This window comes from Schistocerca gregaria, chromosome 1 (genome assembly GCF_023897955.1).
Source record: "Schistocerca gregaria isolate iqSchGreg1 chromosome 1, iqSchGreg1.2, whole genome shotgun sequence".
Taxonomy (NCBI): domain Eukaryota; kingdom Metazoa; phylum Arthropoda; class Insecta; order Orthoptera; family Acrididae; genus Schistocerca; species Schistocerca gregaria.
In genome coordinates, this window is record NC_064920.1 from 676,728,909 (window position 1) to 676,742,341 (window position 13,433).

Genomic DNA, 13,433 nt, shown 5'->3' on the forward strand with positions numbered 1-13,433 from the left:
GCGTTATTGTTCCTCTGTTGTCAGAACCACTGGATAAGACCACAAAACCTCGCGTTATTGTTCCTCTGTTGTCAGAACCACTGGATAAGACCACAAAACCTCGCGTTATTGTTCCTCTGTTGTCAGAACCACTGGATAAGACCACAAAACCTCGCGTTATTGTTCCTCTGTTGTCAGAACCACTGGATAAGACCACAAAACCTCGCGTTATTGTTCCTCTGTTGTCAGAACCACTGGATAAGACCACAAAACCTCGCGTTATTGTTCCTCTGTTGTCAGAACCACTGGATAAGACCACAAAACCTCGCGTTATTGTTCCTCTGTTGTCAGAACCACTGGATAAGACCACAAAACCTCGCGTTATTGTTCCTCTGTTGTCAGAACCACTGGATAAGACCACAAAACCTCGCGTTATTGTTCCTCTGTTGTCAGAACCACTGGATAAGACCACAAAACCTCGCGTTATTGTTCCTCTGTTGTCAGAACCACTGGATAAGACCACAAAACCTCGCGTTATTGTTCCTCTGTTGTCAGAACCACTGGATAAGTCCACAAAACCTCGCGTTATTGTTCCTCTGTTGTCAGAACCACTGGATAAGACCACAAAACCTCGCGTTATTGTTCCTCTGTTGTCAGAACCACTGGATAAGACCACAAAACCTCGCGTTATTGTTCCTCTGTTGTCAGAACCACTGGATAAGACCACAAAACCTCGCGTTATTGTTCCTCTGTTGTCAGAACCACTGGATAAGACCACAAAACCTCGCGTTATTGTTCCTCTGTTGTCAGAACCACTGGATAAGACCACAAAACCTCGCGTTATTGTTCCTCTGTTGTCAGAACCACTGGATAAGACCACAAAACCTCGCGTTATTGTTCCTCTGTTGTCAGAACCACTGGATAAGACCACAAAACCTCGCGTTATTGTTCCTCTGTTGTCAGAACCACTGGATAAGACCACAAAACCTCGCGTTATTGTTCCTCTGTTGTCAGAACCACTGGATAAGACCACAAAACCTCGCGTTATTGTTCCTCTGTTGTCAGAACCACTGGATAAGACCACAAAACCTCGCGTTATTGTTCCTCTGTTGTCAGAACCACTGGATAAGACCACAAAACCTCGCGTTATTGTTCCTCTGTTGTCAGAACCACTGGATAAGACCACAAAACCTCGCGTTATTGTTCCTCTGTTGTCAGAACCACTGGATAAGACCACAAAACCTCGCGTTATTGTTCCTCTGTTGTCAGAACCACTGGATAAGACCACAAAACCTCGCGTTATTGTTCCTCTGTTGTCAGAACCACTGGATAAGACCACAAAACCTCGCGTTATTGTTCCTCTGTTGTCAGAACCACTGGATAAGACCACAAAACCTCGCGTTATTGTTCCTCTGTTGTCAGAACCACTGGATAAGACCACAAAACCTCGCGTTATTGTTCCTCTGTTGTCAGAACCACTGGATAAGACCACAAAACCTCGCGTTATTGTTCCTCTGTTGTCAGAACCACTGGATAAGACCACAAAACCTCGCGTTATTGTTCCTCTGTTGTCAGAACCACTGGATAAGACCACAAAACCTCGCGTTATTGTTCCTCTGTTGTCAGAACCACTGGATAAGACCACAAAACCTCGCGTTATTGTTCCTCTGTTGTCAGAACCACTGGATAAGACCACAAAACCTCGCGTTATTGTTCCTCTGTTGTCAGAACCACTGGATAAGACCACAAAACCTCGCGTTATTGTTCCTCTGTTGTCAGAACCACTGGATAAGACCACAAAACCTCGCGTTATTGTTCCTCTGTTGTCAGAACCACTGGATAAGACCACAAAACCTCGCGTTATTGTTCCTCTGTTGTCAGAACCACTGGATAAGACCACAAAACCTCGCGTTATTGTTCCTCTGTTGTCAGAACCACTGGATAAGACCACAAAACCTCGCGTTATTGTTCCTCTGTTGTCAGAACCACTGGATAAGACCACAAAACCTCGCGTTATTGTTCCTCTGTTGTCAGAACCACTGGATAAGACCACAAAACCTCGCGTTATTGTTCCTCTGTTGTCAGAACCACTGGATAAGACCACAAAACCTCGCGTTATTGTTCCTCTGTTGTCAGAACCACTGGGCTATGCACTCTTCTAAATCTGGAAACGAGCCTTTCGTTATCGTTTCCGATCTGTCATTTCATCTGTGGTAATCACGCGATCTTCATTCTAAATTGTTGTCGATAGGGTGCTTGCCGGAATCCCAAACTCTGAAGCTATTTCTTTCGTTTTTTTCACTCCGTTTTCACTTCATCAATTAACTCTTAGTTTTCAGCGATTGTCAGACATTTCTGCTTAGAGCCCATGGCTGACTCTTGTAGCTCACACTCAATCAATACAAACACTACCTAAAATCGCACCTGCACGGACGGCGTGGGAATTGCAACGCGACGCGGATCTCACTGACGCATTAAAGCATGGAGGGGAAGGACTGGGATTTCCCTATTTTGCGCACTTAGACATACAGAGGTATCAAATGGTTCAAATGGCTCTGAGCACTACGGGACCTAACATCTGAGGTCATCAGTCCCCTAGAACTTAGAACTACTTAAACCTGACTAACCTAAAGACATCTCACACATCCATGCCCGAGGCAGGATTAGAACCTGCGACCTTAGCGGTCGCGCGGTTCCAGACTGTAGCGCCCAGAACCGCTCGGCCACTACGGCCGGATACAGAGGTATCAAATGAAAAACTTGATATATAGGGCTGACTTCGATATAAAGAGTATTCCCACTGAAAGTTGCAAGTGCTAAGCAGTCGAAATATTGATAAAGAGATATAGAGATAAAACTACCCTTCTCGAACCTTCCTAAAACTTCGGTATGACGATGGGATTTCTTCAAAAAATCGAGGTTTTGGGCTTCCAAGGGAAGGGAATAAAGAAAAAATTCGCTATTGAAAGGAAAATGATAAAACAAAAAAATTATAAAATAAAAAAAGAGTTAGGGAACTATGACGTGCGCCCGCGGCGGTGGGCCTCATGTTAGCAGTTGGTGGGGCTGCCCGACTATCTCAAGCCGCAGCTTCGTCAATGGCGGGATGGCGGCCTCAGCCGCAAAGACGAACTAAGACGACGCTGACCATCCACCCCGAAACCAGCGCAGCAGGGCGAGGAATCGGTGGCAGTTCCCCTGTGCGCGAACGGACTGAATGTCACACCAATGATGGGTCTGACGAGCTGTAAGCGCATGGAGGGATACGCTGCCCGATCCTAAGAAATTGCAACAAAAGGCCGGCGATATGCGCTACTTAATGCACGATTTAGCTGGCCTTCAAAACCTTGATGGCGGTTGCGAGGGCTGCTTTCAAGGACGCGCTGACTGCGGAGACGGAGGAGGCATGCCGCCAGCTGCGGCAGCTGCATGTGGCACTTTATGCTGCAACGGAAGACGAGTTTGCTCCCACCAAAGCGACGTCCTCGGAGCGGAAGGCCGGGAAAGATTCTACCGAGTGGCCGACCACTCATTTGGTAGCATCAGAGATGCAAGAAAACCCTGGGGTGGTCGCAGAGAAGACGACACCTGCTACTGCTACTACTCCCACGGATCAGCCGGTACCAAAGCTGGCCGAAGACGCTCAGTAAGCAGCTCTAAGGGGCAGAGTCGAGAAGTATCACCAGGACTAAGGACTGCCTCCACCAGACCTGCCTTCTCCAGTGCCTGTGCGGTAATCTGTGGAGCTTGCAAAGCCATCTACAGCGCTAGACCGGCAGCAGCTGAAGAAGCCGTGCAGAAGGAAGTAACGCAGCAGCAAGGAGACACGCACAAAATTTAAGATAAAGCCAAACTGTGCCTGCTGGTGCAGCGTGACCATGGGCAGAACGCAGCAGAGGTGTCCACACGGCAGCGCATGGCGCTACCGCACTGATTCGGACTTAACTGTTTATGATCAACAGATAGCTATGGATCTGGTATCGAGTTGTATGATACCCGCTACTCACACAACCTACCCTTGTGTGATATGTCGCAGGCAGCAAGTTCACTAGTACCGTTACTACTCTTTCAGACTGGAACAGTGGTTTTTTCCCCATGGTGCTTGCCATAGCAGTTTTTCCCTCTGTCCTTCACCCGCTATTTGTTCGTATGTTTCTGTCCACTTCTTTCTCCCGAAGGGCCCGTACTAGTGGGTAATCTTACCCAGACTTGTCGACAACGTCACAGTCCTCCATGCTCTGAGCTCCTCAGTTCGAATAACTACCCTTGCAGAAGTGACAGTAGGGGTTTTGTGACGGTAACCACGCTAGTGCGGGCGCGTAGGAGCTCCATTCTTTGACAGAAAAGTTTCTTTCTTTTTTTTTTTTTTTGAATGAATGTAGTATTCTCATTTGTTTGCTATTTTTTTCGGTTTTGGTATTGTTTTTGTCGATACTGCGTTTTTTTTTTAGTTTTCGTCATTTTTCATAACGGTGAGCAATGAGATTTCTTTTATAATTTATCTTTCGGTATTGGCGTGTCAGTTGGACCTATACTGGTCTACTTAGTTGGTGACACTGTGTTTCGTTAGTTTTCGCGAGTTCTTTCATTATTTACGTTTTGATGTGGTGCTGCTGTTTTTTCGTAGGATTTCTTTGTTAGTAACGAGCTTTCAAGGTGAGCTATATAGCTCAACTCAAGTTACTGATACCACTCGTTGTTCGTGTTTTATTGTTTATCGCTGTATTTTTTTCGGTTTTGTGTTTCGGATGTTTTTCTAATAATGTGATTTGTTATGTTAGATGTTAGTTTATCCCCATCCAAAGCCCCGACTTTCCCGCGGTTATCCCTTTAATTTCTACATTTATTAGTTTCTCCCCACCCAAAACTTCCATACGGTTGCCCCGTTAGGTTCTTTAAATATAAATAACAATCTTCGCCATATCGTAATTCATGATTATATTAGGCCGCCATTGGAAATGCTTACGAGTACTGGTCACCACCTTGAAATCTTGCGTGTGTTGCATCTTGGGGCGTGGTATGACATCATTGGTCAAAATTGACCTATGGTATCGTACGCTCAGCTTTTCTCTCTCATGTTGCAGAGAGAACCTGAACAATATTTTTAAAAATTAATTCAGGAAAGAATTTGGATAGAAGCAGAGAGAATATATATATGAATGAGATTCTTTGGCAAACGGAGACTGATTTTTGTATGAGGTACAAAACAGGAACAAACTTACAGTTAAATAATGAAACAACCGTAATACCACATCTTCTAGTGATGTCGCACTGCTCTCGATCGCCTAGGAATGTCAAGGAAGATCAGGGTTAATGTTTATTCGACGACGAGATAGACACAGAAGCAATTTGAGCTCGGACTGAACTAGGATAGAGCGGAAATCATCGTTGGCGTTTCTAGAAATGCCGTCGCGACATCCGCCTCAGTGATTGAAAGAAACCTTTATAAATTTAACTTAGGAAGGCCAAATAGGGACTGAAACACGGCTCCTCCAGTATGCAGGTTTTCTGAATAAACCACTGAACCACTTTGCCCCCCCCCCTCCCCTTCTATAGGAAGGTGGAATTGGATACTTCCGATTTTACTAAATACGTCATACCAACTACGAAGCGAAAAATTTTGTAGGCCTAGTTCTCTTGTAAAAGCCAATAGTTATGTCTGCGTTGGTTTATTTCACATAGCGCTTTTTTAACTTATCCGTTTCATATTGTTACGAGACGTAAGGCCTTGTAGCTTCCGTACTGTGAAAGCTTTTCTACAAATTCTTAGATTTGTGTCTTGGCCTCGCATATTGGCATAGTGTATAAAACTATATCTGCAAATGGCACTACAACATTTGTTTTGTAATCATGACAGAAAGGAAGTGTCGAATGACAATACGGAGACGTAGATTCCGACAGCTTGTTTTGCGACTAATTCGAGAGGCTATCTTTCCCAGACATCAGTGGTTCCTTTCCTTCGCAATATGTGAGAGTTGTGTCTTAAAGGCATTTGATTATTTTGTATGACTTTGATGAATAAGTATAAAACATAGTGCTGCCTTCATGTTGTTGTTGAATGAGGCAACATTTGAAAGGCCGTGCCAGAAAGTAGCATGCTACTCTCTGATAAAGTTAAGGAAGCTACCGAGCTTATGATCTAAACAGGACGGACAGATTACCATTAATAGTATCACGTAGCCTCGCTACATACGACAGCGCAGACGTAATGCAGTTTGGCCCCTGAAATTGGCTTAATGCATGATCAGGAACAATATGTCAACCCTCCTTTCCTCTCTGGCCAGATATTCCCTCTTGCATTCGAACCAGCTCTTTCTACAACGAGCCCTAGTCGCCCCAGTTCTATTCAGTACCTCCTCATTAGTTACGAGATCTATCCATCCAGCATTCTTCTGTAGCACCACATTTAAAAAGCTTCTGTTCGCTTCTGGTTTAAACTGTTTATTATCCATGTTTCACTTCCATACATGGCCACACTCCATACAAATAATACGTTAACTAATTTCTCTTCCTAAGAAACACTTTTCTTTCCATTGCCAGTCTACGTTTTATGTCTTTTTTACTTCGCCCGTCATCAGTTATTTTGATTCTCGAATAACTATTGCTTCAAGTGTCTCGTTTCACAGCCTACTTCCCTCAGCGTTACCTGACTTAATTCGTCTACATCTCGTTATCCTTGGTTTGCTTTTGTTGATGTTCATCTTATTTCCTCCTTTCAAGGACGTGTCCATTCCCTTCAACTGCTCTTCCAAGTTCTTTGCTGTCTCTACAGAATTGCAATGTCATCTGCAAACCTCAAAGTTTTTATTTCTTCTCCCTAAACATTAATTTCTGCTCTAAAGTTTTCTTCTGTTTCGCTTACTGATTGCTCAATGTTTAGATTGAATAACGTCGGTGACAGGCTGCAACCCTGTCTCACTTCCTTCTCAACCATAGCTTCCCTTTCATGCCCTCAGCTCTTATTACAGCCATTTGGTTTCTATACAAATTGTAAATAGCCCTTCGCTCCCTGTATTTTGCCCCTGTTATTTTCAGTATTTCACAGAGAGTATTCCAGTCAACATTGTCAAAAGTTTTCTCCAAGTCTACAAATGCTTCACCTATCTTCTAACGTAATCCGTAGGGTCAGCATCGACTCGCGTTTTCCTATACTTCTCCGGAATACAAACTGGCTTTCACCAGTGTTCCATTCTTCTGTAACGAATTCTTGTTAGTACTTTGCGGCAACGACTTATTCCACTGATAGTTCAGTAATTTTCATACCTGTCAGCAACTGCTTTCTTTGGCATTGGAATTATTATATTCTTTTTGAAGTCTAGGGGAATTTCGCCTGTTCATACATCTTGCACATCAAATGACGTCATCAAATTGAAAGAAATGTAATTTCCGGAAAACAAATTAAGGACGCACAGACAAATAACATATTTATGAGAATCATTAAATAATTAAAATATGAAACAATCTTAACGAAGAAAATACGGAATAAGGAAATATCATACGCAAAAAAAAACTGTTTTTCTCATGATTTTACAAAGTGAATTAATTTTGAAATGTGAGATCTCAATATTAATGTAATTACTGGAAAATCCGATAATCGACCTTACTCCGAAATAAACATTTCTCTTGCTCTCTGCATCAGATCAATCTGTTACACACTTCTTTTAAACATAATTTATCTGACTGCATCAATTGTAGACCTTCTTGGATTGTGCTGTGACTTGCCGGCCGCGGTGGTCTTGCGGTTCTAGGCGCTACAGTCGGGAACCGCGGGACTGCTACGGTCGCAGGTTCGAATCCTGCCGCAGGCATGGATGTGTTTGATGTCCTTAGGTTAGTTGGGTTTAAGTAGTTCTAAGTTCTAGGGGACTGATGACCTAAGATGTTAAGTCCCATAGTGCTCAGAGCTATTTTTTGTGCTGTGTAATATTTCATTTTACATCATGTTCCACCTTGCAACGTTAGGACATTGCCCCTTTCATTTTCAGTCAGTACCTTGTAGATTTTCGTTTGCTATGCTCGGGTGTCTGATCAAGATTTCCGTTTAAGCACAATCTCTTTCTACAGTTGACGTCTGTTTGCTTACAATGTCATGCTACGAACTTTCTGTGGCTCTTTTCTCTCTTTAGCTTCAGTTACTTTTCGGTCAGTTTGTGATGCTTCTTCTTTCTTATAATTATTCCATTAAAATTTATTCAACTAAAAATATATATCTTAAGCAGAAAGTATTTGTATGGAGTGTAGCCATGTATGGAAGTGATAGAAGACAATAAATAGTTTGGACAAGAAGAGAATAGAAACTTTCGAAATGTGGTGCTACAGAAGAATGCTGAAGATTAGGTGGGTAGATCACATAACTAATGAGGAAGTATTGAATAGGATTGGGGAGAAGAGAAGTTTGTGGCACAACTTGACTAGAAGAAGGGATCGGTTGGTAGGACATGTCCTGAGGCATCAAGGGATCACAAATTTAGCATGGAGAGCTGCATCAAACCAGTCTCAGGACTGAAGACTACAACAACAACTGCTGCATATTTTTGTGTTATGCTATTTTTCTTTTCGATGTGGACCATATACAGTTTATTTTATTTTGTCAACATTTGTAGATAATATTTTTTTAACTTAACTGAAGATTAATTTTATTGTTCTGATTTGCATGTAGTGGTAATTTCTAATGCAAGTTAATACCACGTAGGGTTTCAGCATGTAGTGAATATTTCGGTGTCCTATATATTTACGGTCAAGCTCCCGCCTTCACACGTTTTTCCCTCTACCTACGTAAAGTTTCAAGTTTAGTTTGAGATGGCGCTCTGCCTAGTACGTTATTCTTATTACGTTGGTCTTGACGTGCAAAGAATTACCGTGTTAAACCATTTTGAGTCCCAAGTGTGTGCTGCTTATAATATAACGGCAGTGTTTGATGTCATATATGGTCCCAGATCAACTCAGCCTGCTATCACATGATTATTGGGGACCTTCCCTGGGGATAAAAGGTGATCAGGGGAAATGGGCGGGTCACCCGCCCCCTCAAGCACTGCGGCCAAGAAAGTCTGCGCTCTGCCTGCAGTTAGGCCAATAGCCCAGTCACAGCCTTGCATCACAGATTTTACTTTACATTTTATGACATCATATACACTTTACCGAAGAGTATGAGGGTACTGGATGTGCCAGGCTGGTCAGTTCTCCCTGCAGATTATATCCCTGACGCCAAATAATCCGCGCCAAGTAAAATGTATAGTCCTGTCCAAACATTTTGCTCATATGAATGTTCTTGTTCAATATGTGTGTAAAAGGACACTCTTGGTTTGGCAGAAGCTCTACGTATATCACTACAAGCAGTGCCACGCATGGGATACGGAGTTACATCAACGAAGAGGAAAACCATTCTATTGCGCATTAACGGCAATTTGAATTATTCTTCTTTTGACGTTACAGAAGTGAGTTAACACACGAAACTCGGCTACCTTTCTAGCACAAACACTTGCTGAACAATTCATGCAATTTTTAATCGATGCAGCCTGAGGAAGAGAAACAAAAGACAGTATTCGTTTTAAGTAGGAAGCTCTTGTTTTAACGCACGAAAGAAGAATTACGCGGTGGAAAGAGCTGAAAGGAGAAACTGTGAACAAATCTCCGTGTCTTCAAAGTAATAAACGAAAAACATCTTCCGGTGCGGAACTGCATAAATTAATCCGCAGCAACAGATTTCGTGGTATGGAAAATAGAAAATTTTCTCTTTAATTACAAGGAGAGCGAAACTGACCACAGGCAAAATGTTTTTCTTTCTCCTTCGAGTTGAAACAGAATTATTTATTTCTAGAGAACGAGACGGAATAAAAGCTCCCAGTTACAGTTTTCGGCAAAAATGCGTTGGAAGTAGCAGATGGTATACTGAAAACTGGTGTCGTTTGTGAAACTCTCATTAAAAACAATCAGACATTGGAGAAAATGAATGAGTGTTGAGTTCAGTACATCTCTTGGAGCGAACATAGGCCTCATGATTTAAGCAGGGTAAATTTTACTTTAAAAGAATAGTGCGGCCATAAAACTGGAAACCGTTAGACATCTGGATCCAGTCTACGAGAGTGAAATCTGACGAAATGGTGGCTATCGGATCACGTACAAAGCCGATACTTGTACAAGGGAGCAAATGTAAGATATCTAGACCGTTTTTGGCATGTGTAAGGTATTATTGAATAATTCTTCCACCGTTTACAAATAACATTTTCGTAATCGATAGTGCTCTTTGTGTGTTCCATTTTTTAAATTTGATACCCCTTCCGACTACGCAAGCACTTCAGCTTTGTGGCGTCAGTTCCAAATTCAGTGATAAATGCATGCATATCGTAAATGTTTAGTTAGTGTGTGAAATGTTAAGTAATAAATGCTGTGGCCATCAAGGTGTTTGCCGCTGTGGAAATAATTTTTTTGTGGTTTTACGAGTACTCCTCCTTAGCTGTGTTGTCAGCCTCTACGAGCCTCGCACGGAAGACGTGGTTTTGATCTCCGCTATTTAAAAAGATTATCCGTTGAGTGTAGGATTGAAGCAGGTTACACTCAGCGTGTTGATGAGCACTGTGGGACTGCTTGAAGGAGAAGTGGCCTCGATTCAAAAGCTGAAATTGACTACCGAGGGAGCGGAGTGTTCACCAGATAGCGGTACAAACTGGCGTCCATTGAAGCTTAGGAAGAGGATAACACCACAGACGGTGAGCGATCTTGGGTCACCGGGTCTGACTACGTGTTTATTTTTCTATTTTGTACGAATGAGGCTAGTTAGCAGTCCACAAAGTATATAGAACTGCTGTGATCATGTTTACTTCGCTATATTGCTGTGTGCTTGTTTCCTCGGAAAGTTTGAAAATTTGTCGTAAGGTCTTATGGGACCAAACTGCTGAGGTCATCGGTCCATAAGCTTATGCACTACTTAATCCAACTTCAACTAACTTACGCTACGAACAACACACACACACACACACACACACACACACACACACACACACACTCACACACACACATCCATGCCCGAGGGAGGACTCGAACCTCCGACGGGGGAAGCCGCGCGGACCGTTACAAAGCGCTTGAGGCCTCGCGGCTACCCCGTGCGGATTTTCCTCGCTTCTGATCAAGTGTTCTCCTTCGGTTATCCATCTTCCTAAACTTGTCATTACTCCACTTTAGATCGAAAAATTTCCCTCTGCTGATAATATTAGTGCATGTTTCTTCTTTACTCCGCGTTTCACGAGATCCTGATGTGTCTTGTAACTACAGTTAATAATCCCATTGTAACTGGCGTAAATATTTAATCTGCTTATTCTAATGTCACTATGACTATTTGTGTACTGTTTGCTTTCGTGATTGCCTCTTAGCCTGAGAAAATCGTCTATGGATATTGGTTCGAGAACTTTTCATATTATTTTACCTTCACTCATTTGACCCATTAGAAATGTTTTGTGAAACCCTGCGACTGTGAAAATATTGGGCTTCTTTATAAATAACTTTTCCGCTACCAACGACAATTTTTTTTATTTTTATTTTACATGACATGTTTCAGAAAATGATACCCATATTGAAGTGCATTTTTCTCTGCCTACTATTCCATTTTCTGGTAATGTTTTCGATATGTGAGGTTCTGCGTTGTTCTATTGACTTTATTGAAATATGTAAAATTTCTCGTTTTTCTTCTATATAGTGCAGTGAAGTCAACAGAACAATGCAGAATTTCACACATTAAGAAAAAATCGAATAGTACACAGAGAAAAACGCTCTCGAATATGGGAATCATTTCTCGAAACATGTCGTATAGAACATAAATAAAAACAAAATCGTGACTGGTAGCAGAAAAGCTCTCTGTATACAAACCCATTTTCCTTCGCTGTTTTCATAGTTTTTGGCATCCATTTTCCTGGTCAGAATGAACGTTTCAGGAGCATAGCGACAATCTGGTAATGATGGAGAGTTTTGAAGTGCATTTTTTTAAAAGTATTTTGGCTGAAAAGATAGGCTATTTTCATTTTAATCTACCCAATTTCTTTAGCATTTCTTATGTGTAGTGTTATTATTATTATTATTATTATTATTGTGTAACGAAATTAAATATGGACTGAGTATGTCGATTACTTACGCTAGAACTTCACGCATTATACATCTGGAAATGTGTTCCAGTTTTTTTTATTTTTATTGAAAGCACTAATACACAAGCATAAATAAAGAGGATTTTCTTTGTATCATTGTAAAGGGAAAACAGTGATCTGAAGACAAAAATATAATGCCGGAATAATGTATACGTATTTCAATATTGGCACGGTGGAGTTTATAGAGGTCAGTCTACAACTCTGAAGATTCTCAATTCGATTCCCTATGGAATCTATGTTTTCTTCTTTTCACTTGTATTCAGACCCGTGGAATAAAGTTCTCGGGATACCAAAGTACACCAAAAAAAAAAAAAAAGCTTAGGCTGCTGCAAATGCGAGACTTAAATTCAGATTTGATGTTCCAGCGCAGCCTAATCCTTAATGGTTTTCCGTAATGTGTATTATGAGGTGCTTTCTCTACTTTAAACCTAGATTTAAGAGGTAAATCATTCGAAAATTTTAATTTAAGTTACATAACATTTATTTTTCTTATTGTCTAAGATTTGTGGTAATACTCCTTGTTTATTTTATTAAAGTGAACAAAGCCAGCAGCGTTTTATTTTTTTAACGCACAGACTCAAACACTTTTCTGCGATTTTTAAATACTGCATATAATTAAACTCTTAGAGAACAGTATTTTACACTCCGAAAAACTTCAGTTTCTCTTTATCAAGTGAATTTCCAAAGAAAACTAAGCTCTAGGATTTAAACTAGCACACAAAAATTACACTCGATAGGCTCGAGAGACTCCCCCCATGAACCATGGACCTTGCCGTTAGTGGGGAGGCTTCCGTGCCTCAGCGGTACAGATAGCCGTTCCGTAGGTACGACCACAACGGAGGGGTATCTGTTGAGAGGCCAGACTAACGTGTGGTTCCTGAAGAGGGGCAGCAGCCTTTTCAGTAGTTGCAAGGGCAACAGTCTGGATGATTGACTGATCTGGCCTTGTAACAATAACCAAAACGGCCTTGCTGTGCTGGTACTGCGAACGGCTGAAAGCAAGGGGAAACTAGCGCCGTAATTTTTCCCGAGGGCATGCAGCTTTACTGTATGATTAAATAATGATGGCGTCCTCTTGGGTAAAATATTCCGGAAGTAAACTAGTCCCCCATTCGGATCTCCGGGCGGGGACTACTCAAGAGGATGTCATTATCAGGAGAAAGAAAACTGGCGTTCTACGGATCGGAGCGTGGAATGTCAGATCACTTAATCGGGCAGGTAGGATAGAAAATTTAAAAAGGGAAATGGATAGGTTAAAGTTAGATATAGTGGGAATTATTGATGTTCGGTGGAAGGAGGAACAAGACTTCTGGTCAGGTGAAT

General features: G+C 41.8%; 1 protein-coding gene across 1 annotated transcript in view; it reads left to right on the forward strand.

Annotated features, from left to right (window-relative positions):
- Positions 1-10,076: 10,076 nt before the first annotated feature.
- The window catches only part of LOC126301749 (odorant receptor Or2-like), a 127,293-nt gene continuing 123,936 nt past the window's right edge, over positions 10,077-13,433 (forward strand). The window contains exon 1 of the mRNA XM_049991718.1: positions 10,077-10,128. Within this exon, the coding sequence (XP_049847675.1) occupies positions 10,077-10,128 (52 nt within the window). The remainder of the gene's footprint in view (positions 10,129-13,433) is intronic.